At 44.8% G+C, this 21,005-nt stretch overlaps 1 protein-coding gene across 1 annotated transcript in view; it reads left to right on the top strand.

The window, feature by feature from the left end:
• Positions 1–21,005, top strand: part of DYNC1H1 (dynein cytoplasmic 1 heavy chain 1) — a 3,754,902-nt gene that overhangs the window by 458,094 nt on the left and 3,275,803 nt on the right. The window contains exon 14 of the mRNA XM_044073590.1: positions 16,422–17,502. Coding sequence (XP_043929525.1) covers positions 16,422–17,502 — 1,081 coding nt within the window. The remainder of the gene's footprint in view (positions 1–16,421; positions 17,503–21,005) is intronic.

Here is a 21,005-nt window from a genome sequence, read left to right as displayed (position 1 = left end):
ATGGAGGAAAAGGCTAAATCAATGCAAACTGTGAAATAATTTCTACAGGTACAACCCCCATGTTTTAGTAGAAATTGGCCTTTCAAAAATTGGTCCTTTCCTGCCACGGACAGACCCCAAAGAGGCAGATACAGGCGCCCGAGGGGCAGAGGACAATCCCAAGGATCGTTTAGAGGCAGACAATGGCAAGCTCCTACACAAAGAGGTGGGTAGGATAACTCGCAATCTTTCAGAAAGCAAACGCAATGACTTTCCCCTTTGCATGCCAACCAAGTCTCAAATGGCAGCCTCCTTAGGAGGAAAGCTGGCATTATTTTCAAAAAATTGGCATATTTTCACAAAGGACAAATGGATCCTAGACATTATAAACAGAGGCTACAAATTCCATTTTTACACCCTTCCAAGAATGAGAGGCATGCCAAACCTGCCACACAAAGGGCAGAGGCACAAAGGCAAATTACAGATCTCATAAACAAGAAAGCTATTCAAGAGGTACCTACGCACGAACAAGGTCAAGGTTTTTATTCCAGGCTATTTCTGGTGCCAAGGAAGGGAAAAGATTGGAGACCTATTTTGGACCTATCCATTCTAAACACATTTTTACTAGTACCAAAATTCAAGATGCTCACTCTACAGCAACTTCTTCCCATGCTGGGCAAGGAGTCTTGGCTGGTAACATTGGACCTCAAGGAGGCATACCTGCATGTCCCAATCAGACAAAATTGCAGAAGGTACCTCAGATTTCTTGCAGGTTCAACCCATTATCAATTCTCTGCATTGCCCTTTGGCTTATCTACTGCGCCCAGAGTATTCATGAAATCCCTGGCATCAGTAATTGCATACTGCAGACTTCAAGGGATACAAATATATCGCTATTTGGACGACTGCCTGATCCAAGCGGACAACAAGCACATTCTTCTGAAACATCTGGCTTATGTAATAATGTTGTTGAACTCTCTGGGATACACCGTCAACAAAAAGAAATCAAGGCTAATACCCTCTCGGAAGATAATTTTCCTGGGTGCCAATTTGGACACAAACACCCAGATGGCCTACCTCACGCCAGAAAAGCAGGGGCAACTAATTCTCAATACTCCAGAACACTAGCAAATTGCACCAGGCTGACTGCAAGAAAATCCTGCTGGCTCTGGGATTCATGGCATCTTGCATCTTACTAATCCCATGTGCAAAGTTGCATATGAGGAAACTACAATGGTACCTGAAAAACATATGGTCTCTCCACAGCCACAGTTTGGAAACAATAATACCACTAATTCCATGTCTGCATAAGGAATTTCTGTGGTAGGCTCAAGCATGTCAAACAAACGCAGGTCTTCCATTCAGCAAGCCTCAAGCAAATCAAGTCATCACAACAGACTCCTCGGACTACGCCTGGGGGGCGCACATGACAGATCGGTGCATTCAGGGCAAATGGTCCAAAAAAGAAAAGCACCTTCACATCAATCAAAAAGAAATGCTAGCAGTAATAAATGCTATTATAGCTTTCAAAGACCACCTACAGCCAGGCCAACTATTGATAAGAACGGACAACACCACAGTTGTGGTACATAAACAAACTGGGGGAAACACATTCTTACCCCCTATGCAGACTGGCCATGTCACTTTAGAACATGGCCATGGACTTACAAATGGAACTACAAGCACAGTACTTGCCAGGCAAGGAAAACATGCTGGCAGACAACCTAAGCAGGAATATGACAGATCCATACGAATGGAAATTGCATCCAAAAGTTTTTACAGAAATAATCCAAGAATGGGGAAGGCCAGACATAGATCTCTTTGCCTCCCACAAAAATCAATTGACAAAATTCTGCTCAAGGATCTTCCATCCAAAGGCCTGGAGAGTGGACGCTCTTTCAGTTGGACATCAATGACAGTTTATGCCTTTCCACCTCTTCCTCTGCTGCCCAAAGTTCTATTGAAGACCAGAGCAGACAGACCAAAGATGATTCTCATTGCTCCAGACTAGCCAAGGCAACACTGGTACACACTCCTGAGGAGCCTGATGCATTCCCCACCATGGACCCTGCCTCTAATGCCTCTTCTGACTCAGCACAGCTTCAAAACTCTTCACAGCCAGCTAAAAACACTCAATCTAGCCGCATGGAAGATTCCTTAGCATCACAACAGGCCCTACTCTCCAAGGAGGTGCAGGATGTCATTTTGGAGGCCAGAAGGCCATCAACTAGAAAAGCTTCCTCTGCGAAATGGAAACGTTTTTGTGTCTGGAATGAGAAAAAGGGCCAGGATCCTGGAAAACCGAATTTACCTCAAATATTACAATATTTGGCTGAACTGCTAAGCAATGGACTTTCTCCTCCATCAAAATCCATGCTTCAGCCATTTCTGCAGAATACAACACTGATCCACCCTTATTCTCACTGTCTCTTAAGACAGTTCCTCACAGGGGCTAAGAATTTAAGACCTCCCAAGGAAACAACCAATACCTGCTTGGGATCTTAATTTCATTCTGGAAAAACTGACCTTGCCTCCCTTTGAGCCCAACTGCCTCATCAGATTTGCAATATTTGTCCTGGAAAACAGCTTTCCTTCTGGCTATCACCTCAGATCGTAGAGTTTCAGAACTACAGGCTCTCATGGCTGTCCAGCCTTTTATCATCTTCCATCAGGACAGAGTTTCCTTACGAACCAACCCGTCCTTTATGCCTAAAGTGGTATCCAGGGTAGCTCATTACATCCGAGTGATGCCTCCAGGTGCATCTGCAGTTAACTCCTACTGCTCCTCTAGGCGTCAAATATTACTTATGCATATTTGCATTAATAATTCCAAAACCATGCTACATACAAGGTTTAAAAATATTTTATCTTGAAGCATACATGATGGCAAACACAATTGTATTAATATTTGACCTCTGTCAATGAGTATTTGTTAGAATTGTAAGGTGATAATTTAATTTTTAAAGGCTCAGGCCACATCCACTAGGAGTTAAAGGTACATACTCAAAATAGTTGCACTGGAGTGAATGAGTCGAATCAGGCCATACATTTACCTACTTTTTATCCTAATCCTCAAAACAAAGGGGAGAGATTACTTCATTCCTTGGACATCCACAGACAACTGGGTTATTTGGACAGAACAAAGCCTTTCAGAAAATCAGAACGGCTCTTTGTGGCCTATGTGGTAGGAGCTCAAGGAAAGCCAATTTCCAAACAGACAATCTCAAAATGGATAGCCCACTTCATACGCTTTTGCTATTCCTTTCATGGCAAAACTGTACCTACAGGCATTAGAACTCATTCCGCCAGGGCCACAGCCACCTCTACAGCTTTCCTCAGAAGAGTTCCTACCAAGGATATTTTGGAAGCAGCCACTTGGAGTTCTGTGCATACCCTCTCCAAGCACTACAACCTACCGTTATACTCCAAATCTAGAGTAGGTTTTGCCACTGCAGTCTTGCAGGGCATTTTGGCTCCTCCTAGTTCCACCTAGTGCCTACCACCCCTTTCTTAGCTTTGGGATTCTACCCATCTTTTATGACTGCAGCTGTATGCACGATGAACGTAGTACAGGTTTGTACCTACCATAAATGTAGATGTTCGAGTGCTAATACAGCTGCAGTCCAGGTTTCCCTCCCCTCTTGGGACAGGCCTATAGGCTAACACATCCTCATACAACCTGATTGGGGTATTCATTTATGATGTATTTGCTTGCAACTACTGTATTTTGATTATATTGCACTGCATTATTACACAAATTTATGTATTGCCTTCCTTCTGGGGGCACCTGACATCTGGGGCAAGAAAAACTGAAGAAAATGGCGTCGGCTGGTTCCTTTATACCCCTGTCGCACTGACGTCGGGGAAGAAGCGACGACAACCGATGCCGGACCTAGACTTTGGAATTCGGTCGACCGAGGACCCGCCTGACGGCAGGAGAACCCATCTGTTATGACTGCAGCTGTATTAGCACTCTAACATCTACATTTATGGTAGGTACAAAACTGTACTTTCCTGCAGTGTTGGATTTCTTAGCCAATATTTTTCAGTAAGGGGCTAGTTCCTCCACTGTGAAAATGCAACTGGCTGTTATCTCTAATTTCCACATTGGAGAAAACATGAATGCCCTGGCCTCTTCTAGACTGTGTAAGGGTTTTCTTAAAGGTCTCAGTTTCCCCCTTGGGACTTGACCTTGGTTCTGCAGGCTTTAGTTGGTCCCCCATTGAACCTGCAGCATCAGTAGATTTAAAGTTCTTGTCATGGAAGACCGTCTTCCTAGTGGCCATTATGTCGGCTAGGAGGGTTTCTGAGATTCAAGCTTTGTCTGCCGTGCCTCCTTACTTGATCTTCCATAAGGACAGGATTTCTCTACGCACAAACCCTTCCTTCTCACCAAAAGTGGCTTCTGAATCAAACCTTAATTAAACAATTAACCTGCCGGTTTTCTTTCCAAATTTTCAGAATAAGGGCGAATGTAAAGTGTTTGCTAGATGTTCATAGACAACTTTGTTTCTATTTACACAGAACAAAGCCCTTTCATAAGTGTGAGCAGATGTCTTTTTTTTTTAAACCCTTTCTGGGTAAGGCCATCTCCAAAGCTTCCTTAGCTAGATGGATTACACGATGTATTTTGCAAATTTATAAGGACAAAAGTTTGTCCCCACTTGGTCTTGTTAAAGCACATTCTACCAGATCTTTGGCGACTTCTGCTGCCTTTTGGTATAGGGTTTCACTTGATAACATTTGTGCGGCAGCAACTTGGGCAGGGTCACATACCTTAATTTCTCATAAGTTGGATTTGATCTCCAGAAAGAGAGCATCCTTTGGCTCTGCGGTACTCGGGAATATCCTTCCATGAGGGCCTCCCAGGAGTTCAGTAGCTGAGGACTCTCACAGGGTGCTGATGATAAAATGAAGTTAACTACTTCAGATAAGTTATGTACTCACCATAACGTTCCATCTGAGTAGTTGCACTTCATTATACTGCAACTGTCCCACCCTCCTTCCCCCAAACCTGTTCATGGTTTATTGTTAAACTGAGTTGCTGATAGTTTGCCACTACTCAAACCAATCTGTGGGAAGGTAGGAGATGGTGATGGGTTATGGGTAATGGGGAGGAGCTTGGAGCTCGGAGTAGATGCTTGAAAAGTTGCCGGCTCGGATCCGATATATATCTGAATACTTACAGGTTGCTGAAAAATGTAGTTAACTACTTGGATGGAACGTTATGGTGAGTACATAATTTTTTTTCCCCTAGGATACAGATTCAACTTCCACTCACTCCCAATCTTAAGTGGATGTCAAGACCTCCCCCCAAACCAGTAGGTTGAGGCCCAAAAACAAGTGCTCGCTCTCCTCAGTATTGGGGTTATTCAACCTGTCTCAGCAGAACAAAGATGACTAGGTTTTTATTCGACTGTTCCTGGTTCTCGGAAAAAAAAAACTGGCATCCTATCCTGAACCTTTCTATTCTCAACACCTTTTTGGTGGTTCCAAAATTCAAAATGCTAATTCTTCAGCAGCTTCTTCCTATGCTAGCCAAGGATGCCTGGCTGGCAACTCTAGACTTGAAAGAAGCTTACCTGCATATCCCAATAAGGGAATCCTGCAGAAAATTCCTACACTTCAGGGTGGGCTGCATGCACCATCAGTTCTCTGCACTTCCCTTTGGCTTATCTACTGCACCTAGGGTATTCACAAAGTGCCCAGCTCCTGCCATTGCATTTTGCAGGCAGAGAAATATTCAGATTTACCCATACTTGGATGATAGCAAGTCCCAACTCTGTGCCTGAATCAGGCAATTATAGCACCTGGCATTTGTAGAGACTTCTAACTTCACTGGGGTACACCATCAACAAGAAGAAATCACACCTATTACCCAGACAACAGATTGTATTCCTGGGAGCAAGCTTGGACACAACTTCCCAGATGGCATTCATCACCCGAGAGAAACGAGTTCATTTGACAACCTACTTCAAACTACTGGCCACAAAAACCCGGCTATCTGTAAGGAAAATCCTGCAAGCCCTGGGGTTCATGGCCTGTTGCATTCTGTTAATACCGTATGCAAGTCTGCATATGAGAACTTCAATGGTATCTAAAACGTCTATTGTGTCAACATTCTCATGACCTGGAAACAATTCCTATTATTCCTTGTCTAAGGGCAGAGTAACTTCGGTGGGCAGAGGCCTGCTACCACAAGGGACTCCCTTTCACTCTACCCCCTGCTGCCCAAACCCTAACAGACGCATCAGACTCTGCATGGGGGGCTCACATGGCTGGGCAGTGCATTCAGGACAAATGGAACCCAAAACTAATGCACCTGCATATCAATCAAAAAAAAATGTTGACTCTACAGAATGCTCTGACAGCCTTCAGAGACCTTATTCTTCCAGGACAACTGTTGGAAAGACGGACAACACCACAGTTATGTGGTACATAAGCAGGGGGCCACCCATTCCTACCCACTCTGCTGGCTAGCCATGGCTCTGTGGAATACAGCCTTGAGCTACCAAGTGAGCCTACAAGCTCAATTCCTGCCAGGCAAACTAAATTCACTGGCAGATGATTTAAGCAAAAATCTCATGGACCCACACAAATGGAAACTGGAACCCAAAATATTCAAGCTCTTGACGAACAAATGAGGGACACCAGAGGTAGACCTGTTTGCCTCCCCTCAGAACTACCGATTGAACAAATTCTGCACCAGATCTCCCCACAGTCAAGCTTGGAAAGTGGATGCCCCGTCCTTTCCCTGGGAAATCCTTTGTTTGCCTTCCCCCTCTGCCATCTTTCTTCTCTCATCCCCTGCTAAAACAATTCCTTAGAGGGGCCAAAAATTTAAGACCCTCCAGGAGGGCTCCCACTCCAGCCTGGGACCTTAACTTTGTATTGGAAAAACTCACCCCTCCCCTTTTAACCAACTGCTACAGCAGAGTTAAAATTCCTTTCTTGGAAAACAGCTTTACTTCTAGCCATCACTTCAGCAAGAAGAGTGAACTGCAGGACCTCATGGCAGTGGGAACCCTTCATCTACCATGCAGACAGGGTTTCCCTCAGGTCTAATCCATCCTTTATGCCCAAGGTGGTGTCTAGTGTGGCTCTAAACCAGTCAATTCATTTGATTACTTTTTTCCCTAATCTTCAGAATAAAGGGGAAAGGATACTGCATTCTTTGGATGTACACAGACCGCTTAGATTCTAGGGGACGAGTTGTCCTGAGAGTCCCGGGAAAACTGATTTTTCTGCAGGAGTAAGCCTCTTAGAAAATCTGACTAGCTGCTAGTTAGCTTTGCTGCAGGGGCAGAGGGGAAGACATTTCAAGGCAAATCATTTCCAAATGGATAGCACATTGCATCTATTTCAGCTACAAACACCATGGAAAACCTACCCCACAGGGGATAAGAACACATTCAACCAGGGCTGCATCTACGTCTACTGCATTTCTCAGTGGAGTCACCAAGCATTACCACCTGCCTATCTTTTCCAAATCCAGGGCTGGATATTCCACAGCAGTCTTACAGGCCTCAATGCTAGCCCTAATGCTCTTTAACTACCTCCACCCTTCTTTAGCTTTGGGAATCAACCCAAATGTGATGACTGCAACAGTGAAACGTGAAGAACATAGTACAGTTGTGTACACTTTACAGAAATGTAGATGTTAGTGTATTCACTGTTGCAGTCCTGGTTACCCACCCTCCAGTCCCCTGACTTCTCTTGACTTTTACCTTTCCTCCTTGTTTGGCATATATTATATCAGGTGTATTTGCTTTTTTGCAGGGGGTGTTCCATACCATATAATTGCTTCCTATTGTCTGGGCACCTGACATTTGGGGCAAGAAAAACTGTTGTAATGGCATCTGCAGCATGTTTTATACCACTGACGACCTAACTTCATGGAAGAAGAGACAGCATCCGACGCAGAAATTCGAAGACTCTGGTATTCAGGCAGGCTGAGGGCTACCTGCTGGCAGATAACCCAAATGTGATGACTACAACAGTGAATACACTGTCTATTTATGGTGAGTGTACACAACTGTACTTTCTCTGCACTTCCTTTGGTTTATCTACTGTGCTCAGGGTATTCACAAAATGCCTGGCTCCAGCTATTGCATAATGCAGGCATAGAAAAATTTTAAATTACCCATACTTGGATGATTGACGGATTCAGTTGGACAGTCAGGAATTGCTACTTCAGTACCTGACATTTGTAAAGACTCCTAACTTCTCTGGTGTATACCATCAACGAAAAGAAATCATATCTGGTACCCAGCCAAAAAATTGTATTTCTTGGGAGCAAGCTTGAGCACAACTTCCCAGATGGCATTCCTCACTCCAGAAAAACAGGTTTATTTGACAAACTACTTCAAACTACTGACCACCCAAACCCAGCTACCTGCAAGAAAAATACTGCAAGCCCTAGGATTCATGGCCTCATGCATTCTCCTAATTTCATATGCAAGACTGCATATGAGGAAACTTCAGCGGTACTTGAAAAGTCTCTGGTGTCAACATTCTCAATGCCTGGAAACGGTGATTCCTATCATTCCTTGCCTAAGGACGGAGTTCCTTTGGTCGGCAGAGGTCTGCTACCACAACGAGGGACTCCCTTTCACTCAACACCCTGCTACCTAAACCCTTACAACAGATGCATCAGACTATGCATGGGGGGCTCACATGGCAGGCAAATGCATTCAAGGCAAATGGAGTGCAAGACAAATGCACCTGCATATCAATTAAAAAGAAATGTTAGCTGTACAGAATGCACTGACAGCCTTCAAATGCCTTATCCTTCCAGGACAACTCTTGATAAAGACAGACAACACCACAATTATGTGGTACATAAGCAAGGGGGTGGGAACTCATTCCTACCCACTCTGCAGATTAGCCATGGCTCTGTGGAACACAGCCTTGAGCAATCAAATGCATCTGCAAGCTCAATTCCTTCCAGTCCAACAAAATTCACTGGCAGACGACTTGAGCAGAAATCTAATGGACCCACACGAGTGGAAACTGTACTCAACTCATTCAAGCTTCTACTCCACAGGTAGTGGACACCAAAGGTGGACCTCTTTGCTTCCCCCCAGAACCATCAATTGAGCAAATTTTGCACCAGAACACCTCGCAGCCAAGCATGGAAAGTGGATGCACTATCCTTTACATATGAAAACCTCTCAATCTATGCCTTTCCCCCTCTGCCCCTCCTCTCGAAAGTACTACTCAGGATCAAACAGGACAGGCAATGGACAATCATGATTGCACCAGACTGGCCACGCCAGCACTGGTACCCACTTTTATGCAGTTTGACAGCAGTGCCACCCTGGCACCTGCATCAGACCCCTTCCCTGCTGTCTCAGCAGGAGGGCCAGATTTTGCAACCTCACCTGCAAACTCTGAATCTAGCAGCCTGGCTCATTCAATGAATACATCACCAGCAACCCTCAGCAAATAGGTGCTGGATGTCATCCTTAAGGCTAGGAGGCCTATTACTAGAAAAATCCTAGTCAGAAAAGTGGAAAAGATACTATTCTTGGAGCCAATCTCAGGGAAAGGACACAACCGTGCCCACCTTACCTCAAATGCTAGATTATCTAGCAGAACTGCTCCACAAGGGCCTATCCTAATCTTCTGTTAAGATTCATGCCTCTGCCATCTCATCTCATTACAATACTGAGTCACCCCTCTTCTCTCACCCTCTGGTCAAACAGTTCTTGAGAGGAGCTAACAATGTAAGACCTCTGAGGAGAGCTCCCACTCCAGTCTGGGACCTTCTCTTTGTACTAGAGAAGCTCACGCTCCCCCCCCCCCCCCTTGAGTCTGCTGCTACAGTAGAGTTAAAATTCCTCTCTTGGAAAACAACCTTACTTCAGCAAGAGTGAGTTGCAGGCCTTAATGGCTGTGGAACCCTTCATCATCTTCTATGCAGACAAGGTTTCCCTCAGGACTAACCCATCATTTATTACCAAGGTGGTATCCAGTGTGGCTTTAAACCACTCCATCCATTTAGCACCCTTTTTCCCTAATCCTCAGAATAAAGGGGCAAGTATCTTGCACTCCTTGGACATGCACATGCAGCTGAGGTTCTTCCCGGACAGGACTAAACCTGTCAGAAAATCTGACCAGCTGCTAGTCAGCTTTGCTATAGGGGCAGAGGGCAAGGCCATTTCAAAGCAAACCATCTTTGAATGGATAGCACACTGCATCCATTTCTGCTACAAACACCATGGAAAACCTACCCCACATGGAATCAGAACCCATTCCACTAGGGCTACCTCAACCTATACAGCATTTCTCAGGGGAGTCCCTACGAGGGACATCCTGGAAGCTGAAACCTGGAGTTCTGTACACACCTTCACCAAGCATTACCATTTCCCTATCTTTTCTAAATCCAGCGCTGGATTTGCTACAGCAGTCTTGCAAGGCCTGCTAGCCAGCCCTAATACTAGACTGCCTCCACCCTTCCTCAGCTTTGGGAGTCAACCCAAGTGTGATGACTGCAACAGTGAATACACTCTAACATCTACATTTATGGTAAGTGTACTCAATTGTAATTTCTGAGCTCTGTGCATGCAGATGTCACATATAATGCCCAGGATTTATGGTCCTGCGTGTGACGTCCCACACACCTGACAGCAACCAGGCTTAAACTTTTGCATAGGAGCCGTATGTTCGGGTAGCCTAAGGGGGAACATCCCCCAGTGCGAAAACTGCAACATTAGAATAGGACATTGGATGGTCCAGGTGCAGGGTATTACTAAGTCCCCCTCAGTAACCTCCTAAGGATGTTTCCTTTGGGTAATCTTTGAGATATTGCAACATAGGAGTGGCTGACAGTTTAATTCTTCAGCTGAGGAGTTGGTGTATCTAGTGGCTTTCGGATCCTGACCATCTGCTTCTTGGGTCACTCCTCCCACTGATGAGCTCATAGAGTTGATCTCTTGGTGGGCTTGGAAGAGCCCAGATCCATTGATCCAGTACCCTGGAGACCAAACAAGATTATCACAGTAGCAGACAAAACTGGTTAAAAAGGGTTGCAGTAGATGCCATGGTGGTGGCAGCAGCTACTAAAAAGAAACTGGTCTGAAGAGAGTTCTAAGATTCCAGGACAATGGATAGATGCGGGAAGAGAGTAGTTTCTTCAGCGACCTTTGCCTTATGATCACTGAACCACCTTTCCCATTTCACCAGATTGCAAAGGGATCTGATAAAGGAACTTTCAGATGCCCCTGAGGGAGTCCGATGCAATGTTGCTTCCCAGCTGGCAACCCTACATTCTGTAGCTAACTCTTCTGTGAGAGTCATCTCTCATGCACCTGCAGGAACAAGTAGTGTGGTGGGTTCTGACATATCAATGAGGCATGCCTTGATGTGCCTGTGCAACTTTGTGGAGCCTTTTAAGTCTCTGTTAGTCAGTGCTCCATTTGAATGAACGTCCCTTTTCGGTCCCAAGGTCAAAGACGCGTTATCCAGATTTGTGAAGGAGGGTAAGATGCACACTGCTGTGGGCATGCATTTTTCCTCCACTCAGAGACCTTGCCCTAAGGATGAGAGAGGATGTGTCAAAATGTGGTTCAGTGAAGCAGAAAGGTCTTAACAAGCAATACTTGGAAAGAGAATTCTCAGGGGCGGGGGGGGGGGGAGAACTGTGGCATATGCCGCCCTCACACCAAGCGTCCAGAGAACCCTTTTTTGGGAAACCCTTTCTGTGCTCCTGAAAGGAGGCTGGATTTTCCTACCTCTGGAGGCAATGGGGGGGGGGTCTACTATCCCTGCATTGGAGAGCCTGGCTAAATGCAACCACCGATTTATGGAGGCAGAGGATAATATCCAGAGGTCATCTAATGCCCTCTTCTCAAGACCTTCCCCAACAGAAAAATCCCAGACGTCCCACCCAGTCGTAAGGAGCAGGCAGTTATTTAAATTCAGAAACTGATGGACAAAAGTTTTCAAAGAAGTCCCCCAGACCAAAGAGGGTTTGGAACTTAAGGTCATACCTCTCAACTGTACATATTTTCTCAATGTCCAGATTTTTGCCTCAGATTTCTGATATGTTTTTCATAAAAGTGTGGTTTTCTGGCAAATTAGTGGCAAATCATTAGACTGAAGTTAGAAAGTGACAGACATTTGAGTTTCAGACTTCATGCCCTTTAAAAATTCATGCTAATGCAAAACCTGTTAGTCTATCAACTTTCAAGTTTGTAAGTGCAATATTCAAAAATCGTCCCTATTTTTGTGCCTTTGTCTCAGTTTTATTTATGGCTTTGTTCAGATTTCTTGCTCTAAGAGGATGAGAGGTATGCTTAAGGTTGTCTTCTGTTACAAAGAAAACTGGGGACTGTAGACTTTTTCTAGATCTCGGCATACTAAGCAAGTCAGTTTGCCACAAGTTCTGAATGGTCACTGTACAGTCCATACTTGGAGCAGGAGGAGTGGATGTGCTCCATAGACCCTCAGGGTGCGTACTACCACATGAAAATAGACAAGCGATCCAGAAGGTGCTTGAGCTTCTGGGTGGAAGCCAGTCAATACCAGTTCAGACTGCTGCCCTTTAGTCTCACTAAGCCATGTTCCACAAATGCATGGCAGTGATAGTGGCTCACTTGAAACAAGGATTGTGTGCTTCCTTATTTGAATGACTGGCTCATTATTGCCCTAACCAGGCATCTACTTATTCAGGTAAAGAACTGTTATCTAAATCTGCACATAACTAGTTATAATCCTAAATTATGAAAAGTCACACTTGGACCTTCTCAAGTAGTGGAGTTTACAGGTACAATTTTGGACACATTTCAGATGATTGCAAGACTTCTGCAGTCCAGAGTACTAATGATCAGGCACCAAACGCACAAGCTATTGCAGAACAAAAAGCCGCTAGTTATGTCTTACAGGATCCAACTCAATGGTGGCTGCTATAGTTTGTCATGCTGGTGAGATTTCACATGCAAATACTGCAATGGCTTCTGGCCTCCCAATGGTCAATTGTTCAATTGATGTCTTAACAGATGTTCATTATGGACACCTGCAGAACAGTTCTATCTTGATGGATTTATTCAAATCAGCTAACTCGGGGCTGACTTAGTTCCCTTGTAACCTCACTCCGGCCACTGTGACCATGGACGCTTCCCAGATAAGGTGGGGTGACATCTGGGGAAGATGGTTCAAGGCACCTGGTCTCCTGATGAGGCCAATTTGCATATAAATGTCCTGGAGATGAGATGAGTGCTCCTAGTGTTACAGGGCTTTCAAGCTGTTTTTCCTCTGGGAACAGTGGAGATTGACAGCATGTCGCTAGTCTGGTACTTAAACAAGCAAAGACGAACCAAGTAAATACCCCCTGTGTCAAGCGTTCAGAGTTGGCACTAGGTGGCTTTCTTGTAGGAACGCACATTCCGTGGAAGTCCACTGTGATTGTGGACAAGTTGAGCAGGTACATTCTTATGCCTCATAAGTGGCCTTTCAACTAGAAGGTAGCAGAGGAAATTTTCTGTAGATGGGACCAACCCTGCTGTGACTTTGCTTCCCCTCTGAACAACAAATACAGCAGCTACTTTGCCCTAATCTCCCTGACCGGGGAGTCCCCGAGGGATGCTCTCACACATGATTGGGCTAACGGTCTCCTCTACACCTTTCCTCCCACCCCCTTGATTCAGATCTCTTCTGAGCAAAGAGGTTGAGGAGAACAGTAATCGTTATTGCCCCATTTTGGCCTCTATCTGGTTTCCATTCCTTTGGCGTCAGTCACAGGAAAGACCCTGGATTCTAGAACCCACTCCTGACCTTCTGTTGCACTTGACAGGAGTGATTTATTCCAGTTTGTCCAACCTTAAACTAATGGCCTGATTTCTCCAATTCCATTCATATCCAGACAAAACCTCTGCATTCCTTCCCAGTTTGATATTTTGATATCTCATAAACAATCCACTCAAAAGCTGTATAGAAGCAAATGTAAGTTTGTAACCTGTGCTCAGCAACATGTAGACCCCTTCACTTACTATTCATTCCATTGTAGAATTTTTGGCTCACCTCTTAGACAATGGGGTAGCGGCCTTTACTATTAGTGCAGTTAGCAGCTGTTTTTCACATTGGGGAATGTGACACTGATTTCCAACAAGTTTTCCAAGACTTTCTTGAAAGGGACTTAATTACTGAGGCCTCCCCACAAAGATCCCTTTCCTTCTTGGGACCTTAACTTGGTGCTGTGTTTTATAGTTCAGCCCCCGTTTGAACCTGCAGCGACATGCGATATAAAATGTTTGTGTTGGAAGACCATTTTAGTAGTAGCCATTACTTTGGCTAGAAGAATATCAGAAATTCAGGCTTTATCCTCCCAACCTCCATACCTGATTTTTCATAAAGACAGGGTTTCCTTGCGCACCAACCCATTTTACCTAAAGTTTGAGAGCTGTCAAACAAGCCATTAATTTGCCCATGCTGTTCCACAACTTCACAAATAAAGGTGAATATATACGTCATCTGCTGGATGTACGTAGACAATTGCATCATCTGCACAGGGCAAAAGAATTTAGGAGGGAAGATTAATTTCTTCTATCCTAGGAAGTGCTTACCAGATTCCAATGTTACACTAGCGAAATGACAATCTGATTACATTACGTTTGTCTACAGCAAACAAAGTATAGCCCTTCCCAGGCCTGTCTGAGCTCGTTCAGCCAGGGCCATGGCTACTTCAGTCTTTCAGGTTAATGCATCCATCGATGAAATTTGAGCAGTGGCCACTTAGGCAAATCACCATACCTTTATCACTCATTACAAGTTGGATTTGGTCTCCAGAGGAAGAGCCTCCTTTTGGTTTGATGTTGCTGAGGAATATTCTTCCTAGAGTCTGCCCAGGATGAAGGTAGCTGGGGACTCTGTCTCGTATTGGAGGACAAAATTTAAAAATTGATTATCTGATAAAGAAGCTGTGTACTTACCATAACGTTCCATCTGTATTGAAGATTTTTCATTTGTCCACACAACCCCTCCCTCCGAGCTCCCATTGTTTCTGGTAGAATGGAAAGCATAATTTATGCCACTTTGTCTTCTCCATACTACAGAAATGTTCTTAAAATCCTTTCATGTAAACATTTTCTTTATATATTTCTCCTTCTGGAAATAATCCTAGCAGACAAGATCTGAGGTAACCGGGAGAGGTACATTTTGGGTAAGGGGAGGTGTCCAACAGCTTTTTGGTTGCCACAAGCTTTGTATTGGTTGTTGGATCCAGTGGTTCGGATCTGAACCCATATGTGAGGAGAAATGAAAAGTTGACAATACAGATGGAATGTTATGGTAAGTACAAATTTTTTTTTCCAATAAAAAAAAAATCTTGGGCCAGTCCTGGACTTAAGTAGCATAAGTGAATTCTTTCTAGAGGATACCTTTTGGATGGTCACGGAGTAGTCAGCTCATCCTTGTGTGCTGGTAGATTGGATGCGATCTTTGGACCTCTATCAGTAATCTTCCTTTTGACCATTGTTAATTTTTCAGTGTGCTCCATAAATGTCTGCAGTAGCAGTGTACCAATGTTTGCAGTGATTTTAAAGGAATTTCCATATGTAGATGAGTGGCACATTGCTCTGCCCTCATTGAGAGCAGTGTCTGGTGTCTGTTTTAATTGTTTGGTATTGTGCTGAGCACTGCCAAGTCAAAGCTGGAGTTTCTCGGCAGCTTAGATTCATAGGCTGTAGTGTAGATATTCTTTCTTGCAGGCCTGCTTTGTTCACAGGCATGATCCTGTTAAGAAACTACTAGGAAATTTTTCAGTCTGACAGCATTAGGTGCTCCATTCTGCAATGGTCTGCGTGAGTACTTCAGTTGATGTTGACTACAGTTTGGACTAGTGTGTCAGCAAGTAGATGCCAAAAACCTGCAGGGTACATCTAAGATGATTGTACACTGTGAGCCAGTCTCTTAAGCATCCTGTTAAAAATCCATGACCCTTAAGTGGCAGTTAGCATACCATAGTCACTCATACCTTTGAGTGGGAATAGTATCGGGGCAAACTGTTAGATTTCTGGTCACAATTGGAGGCCATCTTGCACATCAGTGTTTTGGAGAGGAAGGCATTTCTAATCATGCCCCAGACCTTTTCTCTGTCCCTACACCAGTGTGTGATAAGCAGCCACCTTGAAAACTTTGCAGGGGCTTTGTGGTTAAGTTAATGTTTCTCTTTGTGATTCTGAAAGGTGGATGAATTGCTTTACTTAAGTCGACAGCAACCAAGTGTATACTTGGGTAACTTTTGTCCAGAGTTAAATCACTATGTATCTGCTAATGTTTGTATTGCATCTTTGTATAGAGTTTTATCAAATCTGCGTGCTGTTTTTGTTTCTCTGCTATTACTGGGCTGCTTGTGGAAATAAATATTTCTGTAAGTTGTCACTACTGTTCAGCTGTAGTAAATAAGTCATTTAATATCTTAATTAGAATGTTTCTTGTTATAGGTCACAGCTGTTATTCAACAATCTCAAGGAGATGCACCTGAACCACAGGACATGAAAGCTGCTGAAGTCCTCTTTGATGCAGCTGATGCAAATGCCATTGAAGAAGTTAATCTTGCATATGAAAATGTCAAAGAAGTGGATGGGCTAGATGTTTCTAAGGAGGGTACAGAAGCATGGGAGGCAGCCTTGAAACGCTATGAAGAGCGAATTGATAGGGTTGAGACTCGCATCACAGCTCGTCTTAGAGATCAGCTTGGCACTGCAAAGAATGCCAATGAGATGTTTAGAATTTTCTCACGATTTAATGCTTTGTTTGTAAGACCTCACATCAGAGGAGCTATTCGTGAGTATCAGACTCAGTTGATACAGCGTGTAAAAGATGACATTGAATCTCTTCATGATAAATTCAAAGTACAGTATCCCCAAAGCCAGTCTTGTAAAATGAGTCATGTACGTGACTTGCCACCAATTTCTGGTTCTATCATCTGGGCAAAACAGATTGACAGACAGCTTACAGCTTATATGAAACGTGTGGAAGATGTACTGGGAAAAGGTTGGGAAAATCATGTTGAGGGGCAAAAGTTAAAGCAAGATGGAGACAGTTTCCGCATGAAACTGAACACACAAGAAATTTTTGATGATTGGGCTAGGAAGGTGCAACAGCGTAACCTCGGTGTATGTGGCCGCATCTTCACAATTGAAAGCACTCGTGCCAGAGGCAAAAGTGGAAATGTGTTAAAATTAAAAGTGAACTTTCTTCCTGAGATCATAACTCTTTCTAAGGAAGTCAGAAACTTGAAATGGCTTGGCTTTCGTGTTCCACTTGCTATTGTCAACAAAGCACATCAGGCAAACCAGCTTTATCCATTTGCTATATCTCTCATTGAAAGTGTTCGTACTTATGAGCGTACCTGTGAGAAGGTGGAAGAACGTAGTTCAATCTCCTTGCTGGTTGCAGGCTTGAAGAAAGAAGTGCAGGCTTTAATTTCAGAAGGCATAGTTCTGGTGTGGGAATCCTACAAGCTGGACCCTTATGTGCAACGGCTGGCAGAAACTGTCTTCAACTTTCAGGAAAAGGTTTGTAGTTTATTAAAATCAGAATGCTTATAATTGCACATTTAAGTTTGGAACACCACTGCTGATCTTTGTAGGAAGTCATGGTTCAAAATCCATGCACTGCTTATAGATCATAATGATGAATTAACATATTAAGTGATGATGTGAAGTTAAATCTTGCCGTTTATTCTCACTGATGGGTTCGGAGCTGATCCTCTGCTCTGACATGGCCGATAGCAAAGCTCAAGGTTTGCCAGTAGCTCGAGACCAAGCCCCTTATCCCACAATGCACTGCTGGAATTACCTCAGATCTAGTTTGCCGCGGCAAGAGATCTCGGTGATCCAGCTAGCTCGGACCATTTCTGGGAAAATAACAGCAAGTTTTATTAAAAAAAAAAAACTTTCCTTTTTGTTTCCAAGATAGTTGTGTGTTAGTGTTGGATAAGTACATAATATAATCTATAGTTTTAAATAGTTAGTGCCCTGTTGGCTTAGTTGGTTTGTGTAGGCCTTTTTAGCCCTATTTACTCTTATTAGTTTTTTTCTAATAGTCAGGGTTTTTCTCTGTGGGCCTCTTTAGCCCTATATTTGTAATCTATAATTATATTGTTATAGATAGTGCCCGGATTGGGCTTAGTTGTATTGTGGGTCTTTACAAGTGAGTAAGGACTTTACTGTCATAATTTTTGCAGTTTACTGTTTTAACTATATCTGATGAAAAGGAGAAATCCCATCCTAAATCGGGATTACAAAATGCTCAGATTGTGGGCAGAAAATGTCTGTCATTGACTGACACATCCAATGTGTCTACGTCTGGGGGCTAAAGACCTCCAAGACACTCGCAGCATTTGCCATTCCTTTTCTTTGAGTCCTCTTGGAGAGAAGGAGGAAGCTAATAGACAGGGCATTGCTACAGCAATCTTTGTCTGAGGTGTTGAGTAGCCATGAGGGTACTTGCACGTCCTCCAAATCTTCAAAATCCAAATCTTCAGACAAAGTGACAAAAAAGGCAAAAATTTCAGGAGGGGAGTCATCTGTTCCATAGACATCGGAGCAGAGTGTACCTTTGATTCGGAGCCAGCTCTCAGTATTGGAGCTGGTCTCTGAAGTTCCTTCGCCTCCGCTCCAGTCAACACCTTTGGTGCATTTAGCTAAGTCCTCAGTCAGGCTTTCAGATTTGGACATGGATCGGCTAGTGCAAAAGCTTTTACAGGCACCAGGACTTGCAAATTGTTGTCAGCCCCGACCAGCTTGTCTGTGCCGAAGACCATGGAACCGGATTTGTCTCCTCCTCTAAGCCGCACTGGACTCTCTGAGCCGAAGGAAACAACCGATGATTGTCGAACCCTTGGAGCAGATACCCACACTGGTGTTATCGACTCCACGTACTTGGATGTCCTCAGCACCGACAGAGGACTCTGAGCCAGCGCTCTCCCATCGGGTCTGGGGAGGATAGTCGAACCGATTTTTCAGTGCCGACTCTTCCTCTCGGGGCTGCGGCTCTGATGAGCTCTGCTCTTACCTCAGGCTCTGAGCCCAGGGTTTTGGTGTGGGAGGATCGGACGGTACTATCTGGTCCATCCACTCCTTCTCGTCGGAGCCATGGTGCCTTCGATGCTATGAGGAGAGTTTTGTCTCCAAAGACCATGTCAGCATCGGTTCAGCCTTCCCTCTCCCCTCAAGCTCCTGTCTGCTTCTTCATCTACCATTCCCTGTAAGCGTAGAGACCCCGAGCCTCAAGTACCCCCATAGGGTGTCCCCTGCTCTTCTGAGACCTCCCCAGATCCCCCCCCCCACTGAGGAGGTGCCCAGGAAGAGACTGCAAGAGGAGGCACTTACTCCCCACAGGAGTCTTTGACATCTGACACACTTAGATGAGTCAGAAGGGTCCCCTCGATCCCCCTCTGAGGAGATCTCCTTTGCAGAGATACTAGCGATCCTTAGTCAGAGGGGCGATTGGCAGTCCAAGACCCCTACTGAGGATGAGTCCTTGCTCTTCAAGCCTTTTGGGTGTCAACCTTCCAATTCTTGGGTGTGTCTGCCTTATGACGAGCTTATGGAACTGATTTCTTGTAAGGTGTGGGAGTCACCGGAGGCCATGGAACCTGTTCCTCGTAAGCCCAATAAATTCATGTCTGCCCCAGTGGACAAGTCATTTTTGACAAAGGGAGTGCCTGTTGATGCCATGGTGGTATCTGCAGCCACCAAAAAGGAAGCGTCTGAGACATCCACATCTATCCAGCCTCCTAACTGAGATTCTAGAGTCATGGATAGATATGGGAAACACATGTATACTTCAGCGACTTTTTCTCTGCTATCACTGAACTACTTAACCAACTTTACGAGACTACAAAGAGATCTCCTGAAAGAGCTAGGACATACTCTCCAGGGTACGGTAGCTACAGGGGTAGCCGACAAAGTCAACGCCCAGCTCACTACCCTAAACTCCGTGGTAAACTCGTCCGTGCGTCTCATCCTATGCAGCAGACGGTTCAAGTATAGCCGCTAGTTCTGGCATTGCTCTTCGAAGACTAGCCTGGATGCGTCTCTGTTCCTTTGTGGAACCCTTTAAGTCTTCCTTTATTAATACCCCATTAGATGGCTCATCACTGTTTGGGCCCAAAGTAAAGGAAACTTTCACCAGGTGTGAGCAGGAAGGCAAGCCCTTATCTGCCGTTGGAGTCTGTTTTTCTACCCCTATTCGGCCCTACCTCAAGGGCCCTAGGGGATGGAAAATGTGGTTCCGAAAAGCCCAGGAAGCCTTTCAGGAGACACGTGGAGAAACCCCTTCTAGAGGCAGAGGAGGGGGTTATAATGGAGGACACCTCCCCTGCGGCAGAAGGGGTTCGCAGCAACAGGGTGACAGGGGTCCGTTCTCCGGTCAACCCTACCAGCGCCTCTGAAAGGGGGCCCGACTGTTGGCTCTGGAGGCAGTCGGGGGTCGCTTGTCTTTGTACGCAGAAGCCTGGCTAAACATATCAGATGCATGGGTACAAAGCATAATTTCCAGAGGATATTTCATACCGTTCACTTCCCCTCCCATTCCTGTAAACAGAATCCCAGATGTTCCACCCAATTTCAGGTAACAAGCAATCGTAGAGGTCCACAGATTGCTAGAAAAGTCATACAACCAGTCCCAGCAGACCAAGTTGAATTCATAACTTACTCGAGATTCTTTTTGGTACCAAAGAAAACAGGGGACGGGAGACCTATCTTGGACCTCAGCAGACTCAACCAGTTCGTAAAGAAAGAAGTTCCGAATGGTCAGGCTCAAGTCCATTCTTCCCTTCCTAGGGAAAGGCGATTGCATGTGCTCCATAGATCTCAAGGACGCGAACTAAAGATAAACAGACGCTCCAGAGATCATCTGCGTTTCTGGCTGGGAGCCAATCATTGCCAGTTTCGAGCCCTTTGGTCTCACTACAGCCCCCAGAGTGTTCACCAAATGCATGACAGTGGTAACGGCTCACCTGAGACATCTAGGATTACAGGTGATGTTCTTCATCTCACTTGGGTAGGTTTCCCTGG

Source organism: Protopterus annectens, chromosome 6.part0 (genome assembly GCF_019279795.1).
Source record: "Protopterus annectens isolate FY-2018-M chromosome 6.part0, PAN1.0, whole genome shotgun sequence".
NCBI classification, from domain to species: domain Eukaryota; kingdom Metazoa; phylum Chordata; order Ceratodontiformes; family Protopteridae; genus Protopterus; species Protopterus annectens.
This window is presented reverse-complemented; position numbering and strand designations above follow the sequence as displayed.